This window comes from Peromyscus leucopus, chromosome 17 (assembly GCF_004664715.2).
Source record: "Peromyscus leucopus breed LL Stock chromosome 17, UCI_PerLeu_2.1, whole genome shotgun sequence".
Classification (NCBI taxonomy): domain Eukaryota; kingdom Metazoa; phylum Chordata; class Mammalia; order Rodentia; family Cricetidae; genus Peromyscus; species Peromyscus leucopus.
In genome coordinates this window covers 39,673,327-39,698,202 of record NC_051077.1, presented here as the reverse complement: position 1 = coordinate 39,698,202, position 24,876 = coordinate 39,673,327, and the positions used below count along the sequence as shown (strand labels likewise).

General features: G+C 35.3%; 1 protein-coding gene across 2 annotated transcripts in view; it reads right to left on the bottom strand.

The window, feature by feature from the left end:
• The window catches only part of Glra3 (glycine receptor alpha 3), a 150,797-nt gene that overhangs the window by 72,466 nt on the left and 53,455 nt on the right, over nt 1-24,876 (bottom strand). For both annotated transcript variants that reach the window (XM_028860621.2, XM_028860622.2), the window contains exon 3: nt 16,820-16,887. In XM_028860621.2, coding sequence (XP_028716454.1) covers nt 16,820-16,887 — 68 coding nt within the window. The remainder of the gene's footprint in view (nt 1-16,819; nt 16,888-24,876) is intronic.

Below are 24,876 nucleotides of genomic sequence, written 5' to 3'. Positions count from 1 at the left end.
GTACTGCCTTTTGCAAGCGATGGTGTCTCAGAAGCAAGGTGTCCTGTGTGAAAGCAGATTATTTCCTGTCAGGTATTGCGTCCATCCCACTCACAGAATACTACTGTGTGACCTTTATTGACATCATGTGGAAAAGGCCCTGCAGCATCTTTTTCTTGCCTACAGAGGATCACTTTTTTTTTCTCACTTGGGAGCAATATTCTGTTGAGAAATTCTTTCTTTTGTAGTGATGACAACGTGTTTCAGCACTCTTTGCTGAAGATTCTAGAATGATATCTCCTTACAGTGTTTTTGAGACTTCCAAGAAGAAATGATTTTAAGCCATATTGAGTAAACTTATACCTCAGGATGTTTCTTCAGCTTTCAATGAAAGCATTTATTTTTCTCAGGGTACACAGAATGATTGGTAAGATGAATACAGTCTCTAGCATTCTTATGTAAGCAGTGATTTAAAAAATAATAACAGAACAATGGTGAAAATCCAAGTGTGACAAAATACAAAATATCTTAACCTCTTTTATTTCAATGCAGAAATGGGATGGTAACAATACTATTCTTTGTGAGGAAAATGATAAACTGAAATTGGATCTGTGGGTTCCATGTCTATGTGCATGTTGACAAAGGCCTCACCTAATTCATTTGGAGGTAGAAGAATGCATTGTTCAGTGCGTTAATAAGCTATTTTGAGAAATGAGATTTGAAGAGTGAAGGCAATAAAACTATCTTCAAGGGCTGAATTCTTCAGAATGAATTAAGTTTTAGAACATATTCCTCTATGATCAAGGTACTAAGAATTGTCAAGGGCAAATAATTTAGCCCTGCTAAGTAATGAGAAATAGAAGGCCCATAAAGGAGAGAAGATTGAGAAAATAGATAGCCTGCATTCAGAATCAAACAGCTACTCAGCTTTTATAGTGGATAATACTTCTAAAGCCATGAAAAAATTTAAAAGGAAAACAATGTCTCCTTTGTTTTATATGTTTTCTTTTGCTTCTTTGTTTTGAGATGAAATGAATGTAGGCAGAAATTCAGACATAATACAAATTAAATAATTCAAATCGTTTTTCTTATATTAAAGCACTGAACAATGCATCCTTCTAACAGCAAATGAATTAAGTGAGCCCCTTGTCAATATGCACATAAACACTGAGCCCACTGATTCAATTTTAGCTTATCAGCTTACTAAGGAAGAATATTGTTATCTTCCCATTAGTTTGTTGTAAAATTTCATTTTTATAGCACATAGATGATGCCTTGTAAAGTCTGTCTTATAACATTTTATCACTTTTTTTCAAGAAGACAGAAATTAATGCGTCTGGAATGTGATACCATCAAAATGAGCTCCCAAATCTCAAAGATGGTAGCACCCATATTGGAGAGATAGTCAGAAGCAACTCACTCTCCAAGTTTGCACACCGCCTCGCTTCAATGCCGGATATCACAAAGGCAAACAAACTCATTAACCAACTAGTTATGGCTGTGCTTGCTAATGCCATAGATAACGTTCTGTCATATGTAGTCCCAGGTCAAATAAACATGGTGACCATAGGGGAACTGCCTCCGAAAGGTATTCATAACACACAAACTTAGAGCATTCGATGGTAGATATTCAGTAATAGGGTCAGTAGACTTGATATATAAATAGTTCATTAGAAAAAAATTCTACTTGTTCTGAACAGTTGAGTTAATATGAGGGTCTACAAACAGTAGATCCAGGTCATTATTAAACTAAAAATTTTACCAATAGGTGAGTTTATTTTCTATTTATTCAAAGAGCTTCTAAATAAAGCTTTAAGGCATCCCAGGCCAGACATGCATGTCCCAGATCAATCTATAGTAGTTTCTTAGCAAAATTTACAACTTAAGAAAAAAAGGTAGCTTTTTTAAATAAAGAACAAACAGCACTATGAAAAGGAGAGTGGTGAATAAAATGTTACAGTGGTCCTAAGGCTGGAAGTCCCACCTGCAGCTGATTACCCATGACAGAAGGCAGCAACAGAAACCAAGTGACCCACTGTCCATGGCTGGGGCTTAGGGGGTTCCATATCTGCAGTGATTCTAAACTTTGGGTTTCAGTTCTTATCACTAACCAAAATGCCATGTGTTCATCAGCTCCCTGCTGCCTAAATCGACCAGCGAGTGTGTATTCAGCCTTCTCCCTCTCCTCTACTGTCTCTGAAACTCAGTAAATATAGTAGATTAGCTTCATGTTTCTGTGTTATAGCTTGTTTTCAGCTTCTCGGAGCAACTCAGTCTGAAGCAATAGGCCCCCCTCTCAAGACAGCACTAGGTTAGAGTTCTCTGAGAGACAGAGAGAAACAGAGCAGGTTTGTTTTCAACAATTCTTATCTGATTTGTAGAAGTCACCATCACATCAAATCATTCCACAGCATTCAGGGTTTATGAGAACTGGAGAGTCATCCTGTAGCTGGGAACGATAGACAGTTGTCACCAGGACTACCTGGATTCCCTGTTTTTGTGGCATCAGCTTCCCCTCCCTACAGGAGAGAAGTTAGGAGCTGCTGTTTTGTTGCCATTTTTTTTATGATTCTTTGTGTAATTCCTTTCTTTATCTCTTTAGATTACCATCTCTCCTTTGTTACGCTTACTCTTCTCATTTCTGGAGTCACTCAGAGGATGATTTTAATCCAACTTCTTACACTGTGGACAGCAGTCAGTGGAGAGATATGTAACTGATAACAGTGCAATGAATAAGAGACTTCATGCTCATCCATGAACACAGAATCTTTACTAATCCCACCCACCACTGATTCCAAGGCTCAGGAGTATTCCAGAAGAGGAGATCAAGAAAAATGTAAGAGCTGGATGATGGGGCAGGGTGTTGTGCTGTCTTCTAGGAATGGAGTGGCCATCATAGCAACTGCGGTTACCTGTGTAAGACCAAAACAGACAAAATCCTGGCATAGATGGTATAGATCATCTCCAGGATCTACCCCATCCTGAAGAACTACTGGCAGTGAATAGTTGCTGGGGGTATGAGAGTAATTCTTTATTGAAGATATGGCAACTGATAATTTTTCATACTCTAGTGCATGGCTCCACACTCATTCACATAGAGGAATCACAAACTAGATTTAGTGAGTTGTCAAAAAAAGAAGAAAAAGCCATGAAGTTGAGAGGGGAGTGTGAGAGGGTGGTGGAGAGGGAATGAAGGAATAGGTATGATTACATTTCATTGCATACATGAATGAAATTCTCAAAAATAAAAAAAAAATAGAAAGTTACTCATACCAATTTTGTTGCAATTGGTAGAAAAAACAAAGAATGATCTTTGCAGGGAATATTTTGAGAGTAATTTTTACCAAATATATAAAAATGTAATTTAATAATGCTTACATGAGTGAAATAAAAGGATAAACTATCACAGATTGTAAGTGAAATAAAACTTTTTCTTGCATCAATATGGGAATAAGCCTGAAAGTAGTTAGAATGTATCTACAGTTAATACAAATGTCAATTTGCACACATGCACACTTACAAAGTTTGAAAAATACCATCTGGAAAAGATACATCACTATAATAACAAAAGAGAGAATGTAATTTGGTTTTCAGTCTACGTGCATTAATATTTTGCAAATATATGGAGAAATAACGTATTATTTCCTTCTCACAATATCTGTGTGCTCATCCCATGTACCACTGAACACAGATAGATGAGTTGGTATTAACTGTACTCCTGAACATAGTACAAATATGTTATTTGGGAGCTGAAAATGTAGGTAGGATAGAACATTTTCCTAGCATGTATGAGGCCATGAATTTTGTGCAATGAACATAAAAATAAATAACTACAATTATCAAATCTGGACTTTCACATATTCAATGTCAAGAAGTACAATGTTATTCTCAGGGGAGCACAAATAAAATTCTTAGTGGTTGAGGAAAATCTTGCTCTTAAAAAATATTCATAGTAGATAAGTAAACACATGTTGTAAATGAAGTGTTAAAATTTTATGGGGAAGTAATTTAAGGAGAAAGCTACATAAAGGCCTCTGTAGGGAAGCATAATAAAAAAAACAGTGCTTGTCAGTCACCATCTTAGGGAAACTGAAGCAAAGCAGAGATGCAAAAATATATTTCTTTTTAATGTCTACTGTCAAGTATTGATTAGTAATTTTAATCTTATGCTGCATTGGATGAAGGATAGCAATTACCTTTATATCTAGTTACAATGGGATAAAGAGTCAAATATATTTAGAGTTGGAGTTTTTAGCCCGTTGAAGCTGTTTCTTGAAGCTGTTTCACAAAATGTTAATTGGAAACATTTGGTATATTGTGATTCAGCGAATGATCATGAAAAAATTCAGTGTGTAAAGAGCACAAGAGGAGCTGGTGTGCACCAGAAATAAGTAAAAATCAGGGGGAAAGTGAAAACACAACCTAAGGCAACAAGGAGAGTTCTACTGGAGGACTGGGTTAAATCTCTCTTATTGGCTCAAATGGATTCTGCTTGCTTTTGCGGATAGCTCTGGTAGAGAGTCCAAAAGCAAAGCTTCTTTGGAAGAACAAAAGTGAGTAGAGAGAGAGAGAAGAAGGGGGGAAGAGAGGGAGGGAGACACAGAGAAGGACAGAGAGCCAGGGGAGAATATGTCATTGTTCAAAGGTCTGGGGAAAATTTCCAGGTGCATTTCCTGTCTCACGGATAAAAATAATGTTCCATTCAACTCAACTGATAAAGTAAATGAGGTCACGAGTGAAGGTTGCCAAGGATTTGCTTGTGAATACTTGATGTATCTCTTTAATATTGATAGACATGTGTTAATACGCTCATTTTTGTTGATTGAGTCCTTTAATATTACTTTGTGACAGAATTATTTGTCTTATGATTTAGCTACTCTCTGGAGTGTTGGCAATGTTCCACAACAACTAAAGAATACCTTTGAAAGGATTGTCTTGATTACAGTACTACTGTGTTACTGAACCTAATTTTTTTTCATGTTCTCCATAGGCAAAGGGTTTATAATATCAAGTCTCCTTGAAGAATTTGAAAGCAATTTTTTTTCTTTCATTATAAACCTAATTTCCATGTATTAAGTTCCTCTTCAGAGAGATAAAAAGAAGGAGAGTGAGAGGGAGATCATGTCCAGTAGGAAACTCCCATTTTTCCATTGGTGTTTTAAGTAATAGGTATTACTTACCTCTTAACCTATACCTGCTGTACTTGAGAGGGCATAGTGAACATAGACCCAGGTTTCTGTCACCTAGGCTTATGTTGAGCCCTTCTGATACAAAGTTAACTGGACTTTCATTTTAAAGACAGACTATCAGGTCACAACTGAAAAAAGTTCCGTCAACTGGTGCAACAGCGCTTCAGTGTTAACTTTACCTTCTACCTCTGCCAGACCAGTGAGCAGCTGAGGAACAATTGAAATTGTTTGACAAATGCAACTAATTGATATGCAAACTGACAAATTTTGACTATTATCACTCATTTTAAAGAATATAATCTCCAATCTTATTTCCTACTTTATCTTTGGGAGTTGAAATGATTTTTGCAGTATATTACTTCAGTATCTCACCATCTCTAAGAAAGCAGTTTAAGATGGATGCCAGGAACTGTTCATGAGATCTTGTCATCTTTGCTGAATTTGGTCATCATGCAGAAGGTGTTTAATTGATGTAGTAGATAATAGTTACGTGCCAAGCCCACCTCTAAAGAGATCTACATATAGACAATACCTTCATTGCAAATTCAGATTAGAGACAGATGAATTAAATTAAGTGACATGTATCTGTCCCTTTACATTTAACACTAAAGAATTCAGCACAAATCTTTCAAATCTATAAACACTATGTAATTAACTTTCTAATCTACAGATCATAAAGAAACTTTAGAAAGACAAATGGTCTAAAAGACAGATGTCAGAGATAAGGATCTGAAATTGCCCTACTCTTTACACTTTCTCTCAGTAATCAACATCTTTTGTCTTTGGCACATTTTTTTCCCTATAATTAAAAAAATGCTTTTAAAGAATTTGTTTGTTTAACAACACTATACATTCTCTCTAAACAGTTGTGGGTTTTGCAATATTCTTTACAGAAAATTTCACATCAGAGAAAGATCTTCAGAGAATCTCTTTTTGAGAGATGATGGTTTAAAGAATGTCTTGTGGGTGAATATATCAAGTTGAGATATATTCATAAATTTGATGGGGGTCACTAAGGTGTGTAACAATCTCATACACCTATTTTTTTCAACTGTTCCCATAAATGAGCCCATTTCTTTTTGATGCTTCAAAACAACAGTTCAGAACACATTCATACTGCTTATCACTGGTTATTCAAGCATGGATTTAAAAGTATTTCAGACCAAAGATATTACTATATTTGGGTTGGCTTTACTACTATAAAAGTAATTACAGTGAGGTCAAGATGTTAACAGATCCAATGTTAATATTAAAAGGCTCTCCATCTGCTTCCAGGCAATTCCCCAAAGAAGTGAAATGAGTTATTTAATCTGTAAATGTAACACAGGATTGCTCTCTGAATGCTGTAATGGCACTCATAAAAAGTGAGAATGCCTTTATGGGAACTTAACTCATTGGCAATGGATGTGAAGAACCAAGAAGTCATTTCTGGCAAAAGTTACAAAAGAACAAAAAAAAAAAAAAAAAAAAAAAAAGACTTCTTTTAAATTGGACACCTTTCTTTCTTTTCCATTGTCATGAAAAATACGTTACAGTGAATTTATTAGGTAATTTTGTTTTAATGTCTTAGATTTAAAAAGCATTCTTGTATCACCATAAAACCTGCAGAGTCTTTAATTTCTGAACATATTTATTTCTTCATTGAAAATTAAGTAATGATTATTGCATCAAGATAGCTTAAAAACCAAATTCTTTTGGAGGAAATATCAAAGTATATGGGAAGATAGATGGAGAAAGACAAGTGCATTTAGACATTATTAGTGCACATTTATTTTATTGGGAAATGAAACATTTGACTCATATTTCATGAGTCACAGCATTGATTTAAGATGGTGACTGAGAATAAGAACTGTAGAAATACATGAAATGATAAAAGTATATTGATCCTTTATTCACCCATGTCAAGCATATTATAGCAAACTATCTTTGGGGCGAAATATGTTTTGTCAGCCAGAATACAAAAATTACCTGTCCCCATGCAACAGCATGAGTTTAGGAGATACTTCGTAATGAGCATTATATTAGCTTATAGTAAGTAATATAGCAAAGAATGTCTGCAGAGAGAACCATTGCCTTACAGATCCTGTGGTCACAAAAGTTTAAGTATAAATTTATACACATTATTATAAAGAAAAATAAAAACATTGAAATGTAAATTGAGTAGAACAATATTATTTCATTGATGTTTATTTGACAACTCTGGACCAGGATCATGCACCATCAATAAATCTTACAAAGCAGCATGCGATGTGTCCTCAATGACTATGAGTGAATGGCCTTAATGAAAGCTGCTGTGGGATAATGCTTTTGTACACTGGTTTATACAGTGTTTAATAAAACGCTGATTGGCCAATAGCCTGGCAGGAAGTATAGGCAGGATAAGCAGACAAGGAGAATTCTGGGAAAGGAAGGCTGAATCAGGAGACGCCAGCTTGCCATCCAGGGACCAGCATGTAATGGCACACAGGTAAAGCACACAAGGAAAATGTGACAACACACAGATTAACAGAAATGGCCCGACTTTAAGTGTAAGAGCTAGTCAGTAGTAAGTCTGAGCTAATGGCTGAGCAGTTTTAATTAATATAAGCTTGTGTGTGTTATTTAGGTTCGAGCAGCTGTGGGACTGGGTGAGAGAGATTTATCCCGACCTCGAGCTGGGTGGCACCAGGAAAACTTTTAGTTACAGAAAGCCAATGAATAAATTTCAAGGAAGGAATATAAAATGATTTAACAGGAAATGTAGGTTAGATAAAAACAATTAGGAATTTTCTGCAATTTTTTTTGACAATGCTAATTAAATGCAGAAATTAAAGGGTTAAAAGCAACAGAAAATAGAGATTAAAAACCATGGGAAATTACAAGTAGGGAGAACACAGTACAGCAAGCTTTTTGACACAACAAATATGCAAAAATTAGCATGATTGTTCTTCAAAGATAAACACTGGGGGCTGGAGCAATGGCTCTGCGGTTAAGAACACTGGTTGCTCTAGCAGAGGACCTGGGTTCGATTCCCAGCAGCACACACATAGTGGCTCACAGCCATTTATAACTCCTATTCCAGGATATCTGATGCCCTCTCTGAGCTCCACAGAGACCTGGCAGACATACTGTGAACAGACATACATGCAGAAAAAACATTCATAGACTAAAATAAAGATATAAAATTTTAAAAAGATAAATATTAACCATAAGTTCAGACAGCAGAAAAAATATCCAGCATAACAATTACAAACATACCCTTATTTCTACTAATTAAGAGAAAGACCCCAAACACCAAGCCATGCATAAGAAAAATACAGAGAAGTCATTACAAAGGTCCTGGGAATGCCGGGCGGTGGTGGCGCACGCCTTTAATCCCAGCACTCGGGAGGCAGAGCCAGGCGGATCTCTGTGAGTTCGAGGCCAGCCTGGTCTACCAAGTGAGTTCCAGGAAAGGCGCAAAGCTACACAGAGAAACCCTGTCTCGAAAAACCAAAAAAAAAAAAAAAAAAAAAAAAAACAAAAAAAAAAAAAAAAAAACAAAGGTCCTGGGAATGGAAGTATTCCTTGACAGCGAAAGCTATGGTTAAGCTGATGCAATGGAAAAGTCTAAGCAGGACTGAAGAGATGGCTCTGCCACTCAAAGCTAGGATCACAACAAAAAATATAAGGGAAAGTCTAAATAGGCCTACATGGGGTCAAGAAACGGAGGTTGTTAAATGCCTTTGGACAGGTAAAACTGCTGGAACAGACCATGTACTTATGAGAGAAATAAGCTTTACTGTTGGGAGTCGTGTGACCTAGTTTTGGAGCAGTGTATGAGTCCCATGGGTCTCCAGATGAGGCAAAAGCCCACGAAGACAGTCTCACTCGGCGAGGACCAGTGGACTTTGGGGACCGTACAGAATACTAATATTACTGCACAGCCTGCATGCTCTCTTCTCTCCTAATATTGATGATTTTCTTGGTGGTTTTGGTGTCATTTTGTCCATCATGTGTAGGACAGATATGATCATTCCCAGAAACCACATCTTTTTCTCAAATATCTTCCTCTAAAATTCTTTGGGAGCTGATGCTTCTCAGGTTTCTTGTTTGGGGATGCCAGCTGTCACTTCAGACCCCGGGAGCTGTTCTAATTCGGTGCTGACAGGATCGGAGGTGGGTCACTCCTATTTCTGTAAATATGTTTTGAATGAGATTGTTATTCTTGAAAAGGTGTGCCTATGTCAATCACCTTTTAGTTTTGTAAAGACAGGATGTACCAGGCTCAATATTTGGCCAAGTTAACAAAATGGTAAGTGTTGGTTTTGGTCTAAAGACATTTTGATGTAAAAGTTGGGGGAAAACCCACATTTGACAGATTTGTTTTTGCTGGCAGTTAATGTTGGAGGATGAGAAAAACTTGTTTGTCTTTATGGAAAAACATGCTTGTTTTCGATGTATAAATAAAAACGGTTGGAGTACTCGGGCCACCCTCTTATATGTAACTCATCTGGTGGTCGGAAAATTCATTTCTTCACTCTAATGCCCCTTCGCCATCTCATGACATGAACCTGAGCTAAGGCGGGACTCCAGCACTTTATAGTAAGTATCTCAGCCAATAGAGGAAGAACAAGCACATCTAGATAGTTTGGAAATAAGCATCATACTAACAACAAATAACTTTTTCTAAGTATGTGAGATAATAAAATTATAATTCAGAATTCCAAGTTAAAACTGATAAAAAAAAATCCTAAAATTAACTTTAGAAAGTTAAATACAGCAATTACAAAAATATAGTAAATTATGGTAAAGTAAGGGTCATGCAAAGAATTCAATTATTTTGAATATTTGCCATTTGGAACCCAGTCAATGCACTCTATGATATTAACAAAATAAAGGAGAACTCACACAATCACTTCATTCAATCGGGGGATATCACTGAGGAAAACACAGTGTCAATACATCAAAACAAAGTGGCTCGGCAGGTAAAGATACCTGTTGTAGGGAGACGCTATTCAAAGATGGCGCTGGCTTCCTGGTAGCCTAGCTGTAAACAACTCCATATTTGGCTATGATGCACAAGTATGGTAATTGGCCTTATGTCCTCAGCCTATCCCGTGGCTCCCCGTGTTCGCATTCTGGCGGGACCCAATCACAGTACGGCACGTTTGCCTGGTCCTCATATAAGCAGCTGCAGTTTAGTCCTTGGGGCCCCTCACCTTCCGCTCTCCCTTAACCAAGAGGTGCTCCAATAAAGTGTGATCTGAGAAGAATCCTCGCGTGGTGGTCGTTCTTCCTCGCTGGCCGAGGAGCGCGCCGCAACTTGTTGCCATTGTGGATTTCTGTGGGCCTCTTTAACACTTTGTTTCTTCCTTTTCTCATGTGGTCTTCATTTACCATGGTCTCCTATTTCTTGTTCTCCCTCTCTGTTCTTGATCCAGCTGGAATCTCCCGCTCTCTTTCCCTCGACCCTCGCCCTTCATTGCTCCCACTCATGTCCAGGCTGTTCATGTAGATCTCATCCATTTCTCCGTCATTGAGTGATCCCCGTGTCTTTCTTGGGGTCCTATTTTCCAGGTAGCCTCACTGGTGATGTGAGTAGCAGTCCAGTCTGTTCCACATCTAGTATCCTCCTATGAGTGAGTACATACCATATTTGTCTTTCTGGAATAGCTTCTCTAACATTTTTAGGAGATGCAATTTCATAACCATTTTCTGTTTCAGGGTCTTGCATTGTTTTCATCCATGTGTGGTAGTTTGAATGTAGTTGCCCCCCCATAATCTCATAGGGAGTGACACTATTAGGAAGTATGGCTTTGTTAGAGTGGGTATGGCCTTGATAGAGGAAGTGTGTCATTGTAGGGGTGGGATTTGAGGTTTCCTATGCTCAGTATACTGCCCTGTGTGTCAGTCAACTTCCTGCTGCCTGCAAGATGTGGGACTCTCAGCTGCCTCTCCAGTACCTTGTCTGCCTACATGCTACCATGCTCTGAAACTCTGAAATAACAGCACTAGCCTTTATTTCTTAGAAATCTTGATTTCTTGAAGACTAGTAAAGTAGACTAAGACATGCCATATTTTTTCAAAAATTATATGAAGATTGTCTTATTCAATGATAATCAATGTTACTTTAAGTGATCAGCTGAGTCAGTCTTGGTCATAGTTCATGTGTTTCATTCATTTGCTATTTTTTCAATAATGAGTAAAACGAAATTATAATGACAGTCGTCCTAGGACCCATGCTATATTATATACTTTATGTTTTTTGTGGTCTATTGTTCATTTTATATTAGAATCCAATGATGATAATAATAATGTTTTTTTTGTTATCATAGATGTTTTTTCTAGTTTCATTTGTGCTTTTCTTTCTTGTTTTTTTTGATTTTTTGTTTTTTTTTTTTCATTTTTTTTATCTAGTTGTTTGTTTTTTAAATATGTGCTATGAACATAGCTGAAGTGTTTTCTTTATAAGAATTGTCATAGTCACTGTGTTCTTCAAAATAAAAAAAACACATATTTATTCATATATATATATAATCTTTATATATATAATGAACAATGGTTGATTTTTAAATACAGTGTTCTTTTGTAGTTGTGATAGTACTAGAAACAAATATTTGGTTGTTTCACAAAACGTAGAATTAGTAAATATAATGTGGAACACTTAATAAAACAAAGACTGAACAATATTAATTTGTGTATAAGTTTGGATCATCTCCCAAGACATAAACTTGAGCAAACAAAATAAAACTGGTTACATGTGGATAGTTTGGTATAATTGTTTGGTTTATATTTTCATACATGCACCATGAAGCTTATGTCTTGAAATCAAAGGCTTCCTTTCAGTTTGCAGGGAAGTCACTCTTTAGACTGAAATAGCTATAATCTATCTATCATGCTTAATTTTATAATATGGTGATAAGCATATTAGTTCTTATCTTATTATCAGTGCATCTTGGTATGTCTAAAACTATTTGATTAAAATATTTTTGAGAAGATTGAGTAGTTCAAAGATTGTATTAACATATGTGAGCAGACTATAAATTTTTATGCCATATTGCTTTAAAATCTCCAATCTAATTACTAGATAATCTAAAGTAGTACCTGAAAGTACATGCTCATTGCAGCAACAAAAAATTGAACCTAGCTTTTGTGTAAAATATTTAAACACTTAACAGTTTGACGGTTCTCTGAAAGTGCAATGAACTCATGATTTTCTTCAAATCCCTGTTATACATCTATGCATAGAAAGGCAACTGTGAAGCTATCAAAACAGAATCTGAGTTTTTATTTTTACTTTGTAAAATGTATTTACTCTATGAATGTTGACAGAATACAATATTTCAAGAGTAAATGCTGATTTTCAGTACATAGCAGAGAAATTTCTAGTTCTCTAACATGTGTTAAAAGATGGGTGGCAACTGTTTTCTTGGATATGTCTTTAAGCCATTATAACCCTTTGAGATACTAATAAGATACATATCCAAATGACTACTTCCATATGTATTAGTTAAATACAAAGTTCACGATAGAAGTATTTCATCTTAGCGTGTAAGCCTTGTTTACAACTCAAACACTGATTGCATGAATATACATCATTTGACTCAGTGGTCTTAATTTTTGCTTTATGGAAATAATCGTGAAATGTTTTCAGCTCTAGACCAAAGCACAGGACAGATGTGACAGATGTGTATTCCACACCTATACCAAGTACTCCCCAACACATGAATATTATACAACACTATACGTTGATCCAAAAAGAAATTGTGAAATTTTAAAAGGCTTAAAAAATAGAATGTCTTCTACAGGAAGAATAATGCTATCTTCATTTGAGAATAATACTGTCTATTGAAATGGGTAGATTCAATAGTTGAAAAGCTCTCTCCAGCAAAGGGTAATAAGAACATATGAAGACAGTTCATAAGGTTGTTAATTACATGCATATAGGATAATTATTTAGTCACATTAATCTATGAATTTTCAGTCACAAAGATATTAATGAATTAATTTTTGAGCAATCTACAATTACATTCTTTTAATTTGAATTGGTAATCTTAGTTGAATTAGGTTATATATAAAAACAGAACTGGAATAATGTGAATATATTTAAAAAATATAGGGCTGGAAAGATGGCTTGGTGCATAACTCTGACAACCAAAGCTCAATCCTCACAGGTCACATGGTGAAGGGAAAAAAACAACACCCACACGTGGTCCTCTCACCTCTACACATGGTATGTGTGAACATGTACAGGCAAGTACACACACGGACACACAGAATACAAAATCAATAAATAAAATGTAATAAAAATACTACCACATTTTTAGCATAGAGTTAATTTAAAAACATGTTAACATATATAAGCATAAAATTTGTTTAAAAAACTACTAAACATCAGAATGCAATTTATTTGGAGAGTAATGAAGATGTCATAATGAATAAAATATAACAAATTTATCAATTGGAAGCATTATAACTTATGATGTTTCAGATCAAAATATACTAGCAAGTTCTACTTTCCTCTATTCCTTTGACAAATGGAAATCATATTTCAGTTGTAGAAGCTGATAGTATGAAACTTTTACAGTATCTAATCTGAGCAATTGGATGAGAAAAATGACATCACATATTTAGTAATATGGAAGAATTAAAAAGAAAGACATCAATGTGAAGTATTTAATGAGCACATAATTGAGGGGTGATGTCACTCTGTATGCTGTGAATGTGTTGCTCTGATTGGTTGATAAATGAAATGCTGATTGGCCAAATAGTCAAGCAAGAAGTACAGGTGGTATAAGCAGACAAGGAGAATTCTGGGAAGAGGAAGGTTGAGTCAGAAGTTGCCAGCCAGGCACAGAGGAAGCAAGATGTGAACGCACAACTGAGATAAGGTACCAAGCCACGTGACTAAATATAAATAAGAATTTAAGTGTAAGAGCTATTCAGTAATAAGCTTGAGCTAATGGCCATACAGTTAGTAATAATATAAGCTCCTGTGTGTTTACTTGGGTCCGAGCAACTGCCAGACTGGTGGGTAAGAGACATTTGTCCTGAACGCCAGTCGGGCAGGACACAGGAAAACTTCAGCTACACATAATTTCTGGAGTCTTTATTAATCTTTACTTATACTTGCTCAAAACTGTCAAAAAGCAAGGGACATTTGCTAAAATTGCCTATAGAGCTAACATTTACTAAGCAATATGTAGAAATGGAAATTTTTGCTATGCTGTAAGAAGGACATAAATCTGAGTCATGTTTGTTATGTCTAATGTGTACAATACTTTGAAATGCAAAATATTAACAAATTTAGTCAGCATAGTCATATTGTAGGAATGAATGGACAGTTCAGTGACAGGCTGGAGAATCATCACAAAGAACAGAATCCTCTAGGAACCTGAAAATCAGAGTTCCTCTGTGTTATTCAAGCTCTGTTGCCTTACTTTACTAAGATGGCAAATTTTTCTAACTATTGCTATGGGAGGTGTTTTCTGGAATCAGTCTTGCACAGGAGAAATAAAAGGAAATGCATTTTCAGGACTACTGTCTGTATATATAGAAGACACTAAAATGAGAGAGTTGTCAGGGGAACTTAAATATAACTTCAGGAATGACACAGGAAAAGGCCAGTTGTAGTTTTCTTTGATGATTTAGATGAAGCATAAATATATACAGGAGATGAATCAGAAATCAGAGCCAGACATCCAATAAGACTGTAGAATATGCTAGTCTTAAACAATTATAATTACTTTAGACATAAACTTTTTTTTTGTTTGTTTTGTTTTTCAAGACAGAGTTTCTTGGTGTAGTTTTGCGCCTTTTCTGGAACTCACTCTGTAGTCCAGGCTGGCCTCGAACTCACAGAGATCTGCCTGCTTCTGCCTCTCGAGTGTAGACATAAACTCTTGACAGAACCACGCTGTGATTATATAAGAAATTGTATCATTTTCCGTGTTTGGATTAATACACAGTCATATGTATTTATATGCTGTGTTAAAGATGATTCTATGAGTCTTTATCACGCACTGAAGTTTGAGCCCCATTATTCTTTGCCAATGCTTTTCCTATCACTATACTGCATTAGAAGGGAACCATTGAAATATTGTTTAATGATAAGTATAGCAGCAAGCTGAAGAAAATGATTTCTGAATGGTTCTTTCTGTTGAGATGAATTCCTTTCCTTTCTGTATAAAACTTAAACAATTGTCAGTGAAAATAATTTCCACATTAAATTAGCAATTTTTGTCATTATATTTCATAAGAAATTTCATTGTTGTATGAGTCTGAAATACGTAAATGATGTAATTTTTATAACAGATTTGGGAATATTAGTCTTTTAAGTATTTTATATGATAGTTTAGTTAATTCTACTTAGTTAATATTAATGCAAATTATTCTTGCTAAATTTAGGAATACAGTATAACTAGGTAATTTAAGAACCATCACACTTTTGTTTTAAATGTTGACTGATAGATTATTTTAGTTATTCAATGATTCAATGACCTATTTTTGCCTATTTATATCAGTTAAATTTCTAAACTAGTACAATAGATCAAATAAGAATATGCAACATAATATTTAATTAATGTTAAATAATTCAAAACAAAGTTGGTATATAATGATTAACTCTTCTCTCTCTTTTTTTGGTTTTTTGAGACAGAGTTTCTCAGTGTAGCTTTAGAGCCTTTCCTGGAACTCACTCAGTAGCTCAGGCTGGCCTTGAACTCATAGAGATCCGCCTGTCTCTGCCTCCCAAGTGCTAGGATTAAAGACATGTGCCACCACCACCCAGCTTCAGCTCTCTTTTCTGGGGCCTTATTAACTTCATTTTATGTACTTACCTTAGTAAGACAGCAAAGGTAAATGAAAACACAGTAATTATAGTTTGCATAGATTATCTTAGTCTTGGGTTTGTTTTGATTTTGACATTGAAGTCTGAAACAACATCTTCAAAGCTAGGGGATGCACCTGGCATGAAGCCACAGCTCTCTGCTTCTCCTTCCCTTTTTCATTTGATAGTTGTCTAAGTAAATTTCCTAGGCTAGTCTGTAACTCACTCTGTAGCCCATACAGCACTTGAACCAATGATCTTCTTGGCTCAGACTCCTGAGTAGCTGGGATTAGAAGCCCGTACCTCTAGGACTAAGCTTTTTTTAGATCTTTATTATGTTTGGGAAAGTGCTTCATTCATTTGAAAAGGGAATTTAGTAGGATACATAAAAGTATGGTATAAGTAGACTGTAAGCATGAAGAATAATTAAATATCAAGGTGTTTACTAGTTTGCATTGGTGACTATTGTTGAGTACTGGAAATAATCTGGTAGCATTTTAATTTTAATTTTTTTTTTTTATTTTTGAAAAAAAATAATAAAAAAATAATTAACATGAAAATAATTAATATCAATGTTTATATTTCATTTATATTTTGATATGGAAATTTGTAATTTTATTTTACATGGAAATTTAACACTATTATGTTGAATTAGAAAAATCCAACCTTATTTTTAATCCTTTTTTTTTGTTTTCCAATATACAATTTCTAGATAGACATTATCATCTACAGTTGACAGTAATTTAGTCATTCCAATAATTTCATTTATTAAAATTTCATTATATCCAATTAAGTTTAAATTTCACTAAGGTAATTACAAATCAGTCCAGTGTGAAACTTGTTACTGAGTGGACAGGCTTACCATGGTCGTTTCTGCAATGGAGCCAAAGCTGTTTATGAATATGTTGCATGTGACATTCACTGGAGGACCTGCAAAAAAGAGAAGAATACTATAAAGGCTGATAGATGCACACCTAAAATATTTTCAAGTGATTCTGTGCTTTTAGTTATTTACAAAAAGAATAGAGGTGTTTTTTGTGTGTGTTTATAGACGTGTAGCCCTGCAGGCAGTTATTCTGGGAGTGTGGGTGAAAAATCTCAGGGTTGGTGATGGCCTTTGAGCAGCAACACTGTCTAGTATATAAAAATGTATTCTAATGAATACAGAGACTGAATGTATATGAAAGTCTATTTTCATGCCCCACAAAGACCAAATGGAGCCAATTCTGGCTGATCTCTCATACAGAGATTGAATGTACATGAAGGTCTATTTTCCTGACCAACAAAGACCAAATGGAGCCAATTCTGGCTGATCTCAGGCTTTTTACAGGTAAGGAAAGGGGAAGGCAGAGTCAATTTTCTTAATCTCGAATTTTTAACTGTTTTGTGACTGTATGAGGAATATAGTCTATGAGTCACTTTAAAGACTTTTTTTTTGTCATTTTCTTAGGATGATGTTTTCTGTTTCAGTATGTCTCCTAAAATTTTGTTAAAAATTAGAAGTATTAAGTCAGCTATGGTAGTATATGGCTAGATAATGTATGATGGTACACCTCCAGCTCCATACACACATTTACCTCCAATCCACACTTTTTATTGTCTTTAGGTTTTATTCTTTGTTGCTCAGTGAGTTACAGTGATTTAACTGTAATCTAGTTACTGAAATTTTTTTTCTGTGAGCTTTGAGGCCAGAATAATTGGACAGTGGTTTCTTGAGTTCCTTGAGCCTATAATTATCCGCTCAGTTAGGGAGTTTCATTTTCTTTGGAGTCACACCTTCTATGCTCGTGACGATATGATGCTCTCTACCTTACCTTTCTCTTCTCAGCACAGGGCCCAAGCTCAACCAGAATGGTCTCCTTTTGAGCATTCGTTGGGTTTGCAGATAACAACCCGCCCCTATATAACCTCCACCGTTGTCAGAACACAGGAGAGCGTTTCAAAGTTTCATAAGCGCCTCACACCCCAAATCTCTTTATTATCTTGAGCAGACGCTTGCTTACTTGCAGTTTGGAACAATAGAGAGCAAAACCAGTTTCTGATTGTTTTCAATAAATGTCCAGAGAGTCAGGACTTTTCCCCAGATGTGTTCTGAGACAAGTCAATTATCAAATAACTTCTGTTGTGAAGCTCCAGACAGGTCACACAGTGGCAATTCTCTCAGGGCGCCCTGTCTAGAGTGCTCCAGCGTTGTTCTCCTCGTGGAAACTGCTAGAGTGGTGATGCATTTCAGGCTACTACAAACCAAGGCGTGAAACCAAATTTAAATGCCTTTTGATGTTAAAGAATTCCACCGGTTTTTCTTGAATAAACACTTCCCAGACTGTTACAAGCTTATGCTTTATTTTTAGGATTCTGAAAGCTAGTTCTGATGATTTCTGCCAATGTTTTATTCAAAGAGGAGATTCCTCACTCAACCATTATACAGTCCCTTCTAAATGCCTGATTGCAGTCACTATAAATGCAAGGAATCTTATTTTTATTGGGTCCATTTACACACTTTTCCACAAAATGTCTGAAACCAGTGTACAGCAAATGGAAGATTCAGAGAGACACTAATGTAACAGAGTTAGAAGATCTGGGATCAGTTAACTCTTGAGTATTTCTTCCTGCTCAGTACAGGATATTACTTCAAAATAGTCCAAGAGTAGGCAATATTCTACCATTTGTACACTAAGATATCCAAGAGATCAAATGCCATAGGGAAAATTTTAGGTGCAGTAAGTAGCATGGTCAGGTCCAATTTTAAAAATCATGTTTTTTTTTTTTTTCTTTCTTTCTTTTTTTTTACAGTATGATCTTTTCCCTAATATTCTTTACATGATATTCCAAACATTCAATTATCTGGCCCAAGTGCTGTAATTAGACCAGTAGTTATATAAATTAAATATTTTGTTATATAGGCTAAATTTCTTTGCTTTAAAATTTATCTACATCACATAAGAAAAAATATACAAACTAACATATGAGAATAATTTATTTCATTTCCTCAGCTAATACTTAAGTGTAAATTTATTTTCAAGGTTTAGTATAAGAAAATAGCCTCTAGGCTTATCTTTCCCTTTCTCTTTATAGAAAAAAAAATCATTAACTCTTTAAACAGATTTTTTTGGAAGCTTGGGGAATGGCTCTGTAGGTAAAAGCATGTGCTGTGCAAAGGTGAGGACCTGAGTTCCAATCCTAAGTACCCAAATAAAAACACCTAGACATGCATGTGTGTGTCTGCAGTCCCAGCATTGATGAGTGGAGACTAGTGGGTTTTAGGAGCTTTCTGGTCATCCTAGTCTAAACAGCAAACACAGTTCAGTGAGAGACTTTCTCTCAAGGCAATAAAGTACATAATTATATAAGGAAGACACTTAATACCCACTTCTGATTCCTACTTTTGAGTAGAAGACATGCATACCTGTACACACACACACACACACACACACACACACACACACACACACACACACTAATAATAACAACAAAAAGAGAAAGATTCTTTATGTATTCACCAAAAGTTATCTAAATAAGATATTTAATGCTGTAAATGTACATTCTGATGTTCACACAGAAGCTAAGGATAGATTCTCTTCTTCATATGTCTGTCTATACCCCAAACACAAAATTATTTTTATAACCCATTACCTGTACAAAGTTAAATTTTCATTTTATGATATATAAATTTTCTAACTATTGTAGCAATGAAAATATTATCCAAGTATATTATTTATTTATGCACAAGTTCTAAATGTGGTATTAGCATACCTAGTTGATCAGGAGTTTGAACATAAAGGTTTGTGTACTGCATAAGGAAACATGTTTGTACTTACAGAAGAGCAATGTTCAAAGGAAAAGTGGGCCATTTAGACTTTTACAAAGAGTTGGGAAAACAGACTAAGCTAGAAAATACCTATAATTTCATTTCATTTCTTACAGATCCTTTTTCTGAGACTGAAAATTATGTTATGTATTCCACATAGCTTCCTCCATGTGTGTCATTAATTGACCACAAGGTCTGAAATACTTAATTACCTATCTATGTATTCAACTCTACAGATACTGCAGTAGTTTCATTTTTCTTGGACATATAATCCAGAATATTTTTTCTATAACAAAGCAGTCAGCCTGTTTAAAAATGTGCAAGTTGCCAAAGGTGCATTAAGAAATGTTCCCACTGCCTTGTTTTGTGGGATGCTCTTTCACAGTACCATTTCTTCTTTGTAGGCTCATTTCTTCATTTTAATTGAAGATGTTCTGTTAATTTTTGAAAAAGTGCATGAGACTATAATGCTTTAAAGCTTCCTTACCTGCAGATGCATTGTTGTATTACTCTCATACTTAATTTGCAGTTAGGTTTTGTTACAAAAATTTAAGCTGGAAATAATGTTTTGCTTATAAGTTTTGATATTATTCCTCCATTTTCCAGCATTGCCATGGAAAATTGCAAAATGATGATTTGTGATCTTTGTAAATGTTTTTTTTTTCTTTCTAAAATTGTGTCTGCTAGGGATGATAATGCCATATTCAGAACTTGTGGATATATTAAAGATTAACTTGGAGAATATTTATATTGCTATAGTAATTTTAGAAAGCAATGGGACATAAATATAAAATTCTAACTATGTATGGGTAATATGATTTTGTGTTTGGGGTATGTATAAAAAGCACTCAATCTTTATCTTCTGTGTGAATATAAAAACATATACCTACAACATTAAATTTCTTATTTATAAAATCCAAGCCAATTGAATGCTGAGCTTTGAAGCCCAGTCATATTGTATACATTTCCAAAGCACTCTCATACCTATAGCTCAGGGAACTTGCAGAACAGGAGGTTGAAAGATGGCAAGAGCCAGCGGACCAGGGAGTTTGCTGTGAGACTGTGTCTACTAGTCATGTCAGAAGCAAAATCCATAAAATCTTGCCAACAGGACTCTCCACATGTGAGCTGAATAAGGAAGCACTAATGCAATCCCCAAGGTGAACAGGGAAAATCCCATGAGACCTCAACCCTACACAACAAAACTATAAGCATGCGTGTAAAGCTGGGAGTGGGAGAGGTAGTCATCTCCAGAGGAGGGAACAATAAATGGTTGTCCAGTGCTAAAAAGTCAACCTGGAAAACATACATACAAGTAATAGTATATGATTGAACAGGTTATATTTAGGACTATATATGTATATGCATATACATAAATGAATATAATGCGATTAGTTAATAAAGACACAAATTTAAGTAGCATGGAGGGGTATATGGAAGGGTTCAGGGGAGGAAAGGGAAGGGAGAAATACTTTAATTTCATTATAATCTCAAACATAAAACTGAAAAAATCAAACAAATGAACAAAAAAAAAATCATTTTGAGATAACTCGAGGTAAATGCCAAAAGACTGTGGTGGCAAGAGAAAACTGAATCTGCACTATCATTTCTTTCTACTGCATCAAAAGGAAGTGTGAAGTCACAAATAAGTGTTAGAGGTTAAGTGTTTCCTTCACTTCATGTAAGTCTAAAGTGATAGGCTTGGACAATACACACAGGGTGGACAGTGTCCTTACAAACTGAAAGGAGCATCTCACACTTGCAGACTGTTTCCTGTGATTCCACTTAACAGTCAAACACTGCTGTTTTCTTCTGCTGCTTACAACAATGCAAGTCTCAGGATCATTCTTTCGTTTCAGATTAGTTATGTTATGCTTTCTGGATTTTCATTTAGAAAAGACAACCACAAATTCACTAGTGTTAGTTTAATTCACTTTAAAAATAAAATACAGATGGAGATGCAAAATAATATGCAGATACGTGTACTCTGGGCAAGACAGAGAAGGGAGCGCTAACAGGACCAACAGCCCATTCATCTGTTGAAACTGAGATAAACTAAACAGAAGGAGGTGACTTGCCTTCCTTGTTTTATCAAGAAGGAACTTTACTGTAAAAGCTTGATTTTCACTAGGCATTGAGTAAAAGAAGTATTCTCTATTTTTAGTGCCTTCTTTTAAAAGTGATTTTTATCCATGAAGGTATGAACAGTAGCAGAGAAAATAAAATCAGGGCAAAATAATCGAATAACTTCTACTGCAGCATTTTTTTTGAGAACAAATGCTTCAGGTCCTATTTTCAGTATCCCAAGAAGGTTCAAAAGGGGCTTTGTCAATACCATATTAGGAGGAAAAGCACTGAACTTGTTGTTTATTTCCATAAAATGTGGTAATGCTATCCTATGTTGAACAGAGGTTTGAATATAAAGGTCAAAAAAATGTCACAAGGAAACTAACATGTTTCTACAGAAGAGCAAAGACAAAAAGAAAAATAACCAGTTATAGCTCTACAAATGGCAGCCTGTGCCACTCCAACATGAATCCAACAAGACACAGAAAGCTGTTTCCAAAAGTAGACACTCATTTTCACATTTAACATGAAGATAAAGGAACTCCCAGTGGCCTCAGCTCTAAACCTTATACTCTGTCATGTCAGATGTATTTTTTTTTTTTTTGCACACAAGGGCTATTTGATGTTTAATCAACTACTTATTAGTTTGTGCATTCTTTCCCACAGAAGAAAGGACACATGAATTCAAGCATCAAATCCTAATTACATTTTTAAAAAGTACAGCACATGCACATTCAAAAGACATGCTCATATGTAAATAATATTGATTTTTATATCATTTTGAAATACTAAATTAAACATCAATTTGGTTATAAAGGTCATTGTTTTAGATCCAGGACTCTTATGATATCCAAGTGTTTGATATGTACTTCATAATCACCTTGGGGCATTTACAGACTTTTGATAATGTGATTATATGAATGCGTTGATTAAATTTTGTTACCTTGACACAAGCTAGAGGCACCTTGGAAAAGGAAACCTTAATTGAGGAATTGCCTTGATCAGATTGGCCTACGGTAAGCCTTTAATTAATTAATTAATTTTCTTGATTAATGATTGATACAGGAGGACCAATTTAGATGATGTCTTCCCTGGACAGGTGTCCTAGGTTATATGAAAAAGCAAGCTGAGTGAGCGAGTAAGTGTATTCCTGCACATACTTTGTTTTGGTTCCTGTCTCCAAGTTCCTGCCCTGGCTTCCCTTTATTTTGGACTGTGCCTGTATGCCAATGAATACTTTAATTCCCAAGTTGTTTTAGTTCTTGACATTTCATCAACACAACCAAAAATAAATAGAACAAGGAGGTATCCTTGCACTGTTGTGGAATCCCTAATTTTAATGATAGACAAAAGGTTTGAAGAATAGGATATAGAAGATTTTTGTAATGGTATGAGAATAATATAGAATGAAACCAGCAGAGTAGAGTGAGCATAGAGACAGAATTAAAGAAGGAGATGGATACAGCACTGTGGTGCTTTAAAGAAACTGTTCTACCCATAAGGCTGGTTGGTACAGGTCCTATAAGCCAGCAATTTTGGAGCATTTTTTTTTTTATCTTAAGTATTATTATATCTATTGAAAACTTTCATGGAGTATGAAACTCTGAGAAGATTGTAAATCTACTTGCTATCACAGACAGCACCTGTTTAACAGTCCTTGGCCAATCTGTTACTTCTCCGTGCCAATGCAAAAGCTGTTATATCCATCCAATACACCACTATGTTTAGCAACAGAGCAAATAACTGCTACAGCATCCATATGGCAAACTGTGCTTCTAAATTGTTCATTACAGTCGACATCCTTGGCCTGAAAAGCAAATGACAGTACTTGCAGATGTTCTCAGCGGCAATTTTTCTTTTAAATGTCCCTTAAAGACATAGAACATGGCTTTTAAGTTTAGAAATGAAGGAAAAGCAGAATATCAAAGTGCAATTCAGACACTTGGTGATGATGTTATTTTTAATCACACTGGAGAAAGTGTTCATTAGGCCAATGTAGAGCAAACAACCAAACAACCCAAATTTTCATAAGAATGACTCTAAGGAATTTTCAGCAGAGTTCTGTACCAAAGCTTTGCTCTTCTTAAAGACAGTATAATTAAACATGAAAAATAACCAAACTTAAACATTTGTTTTTATTTTAGTTAAATGCACATACATGTCACTTGAGAGAACAGTCCTGGTTTTTAATGAGCAAAATATTCTTGATGACTACAAATAAAGATTTATAATTTACACTTTAAGAATAAAAATAGAATTCTGTGTATTCTATTGCTTCACAGAAATGCAGTTCTAATTGTTTTTTCGGGTGGGCATTGTAAGACAGGTTCTGTGCCAGGGTATCTGAGAGTTTTGGTAACCTACTGCAGGAGAGAAGCACTGCTGTAGAGAAAGTCTGAAAGAGATGACATGTTAGGTAGAGATCAAATGAGAAGTGTGTTAGCACAATGAGAAACTGGTGAGGCATGTAAGACCCAGGAAAGGGTAGGGTGTGTGTCCTGTGTGTTCCTAGCATATAGAGGGGGAATTTAAATGACACTCTTCTCAGGATGACACAACTAAGCAGGATTTTAGAGTGCAACCAAGGGGGGAACAAAGGAAACGATGTAGCACCAGAATTCGTTACATTTTGATCAAATAAATAATTATATGGAAGGTAATGGGAGTCAGGTTTCTGCTTTCAGATGAGAAAGTTAAAATACGAAAACTGAGAAACTGAAATAAACTTTATAGTATTGTAAGTATCATGTAAAGTCATGGTCTTCAGTGATGACACTTAAGGAAGTAAAAATAGAAACTTGCAAACATGTCTGTATGCAGTGCTTGTACATGTGTGTTTGATATAGCTCCTATATGTAGATACATTTTAAAGGGTAACAATGTAAGCACTCCATGTGAAAGTTATCAGTAATGATAAATATCAACATGACCTACGTATGATAGGATGCAACCTATAAAATTTCAGCCAAGATGTACTATTTTTAAAAAAAAGTTGAGGAAATACTTGACAAATACAAGGTAGTTAATTTATATTCTTCGAGGTA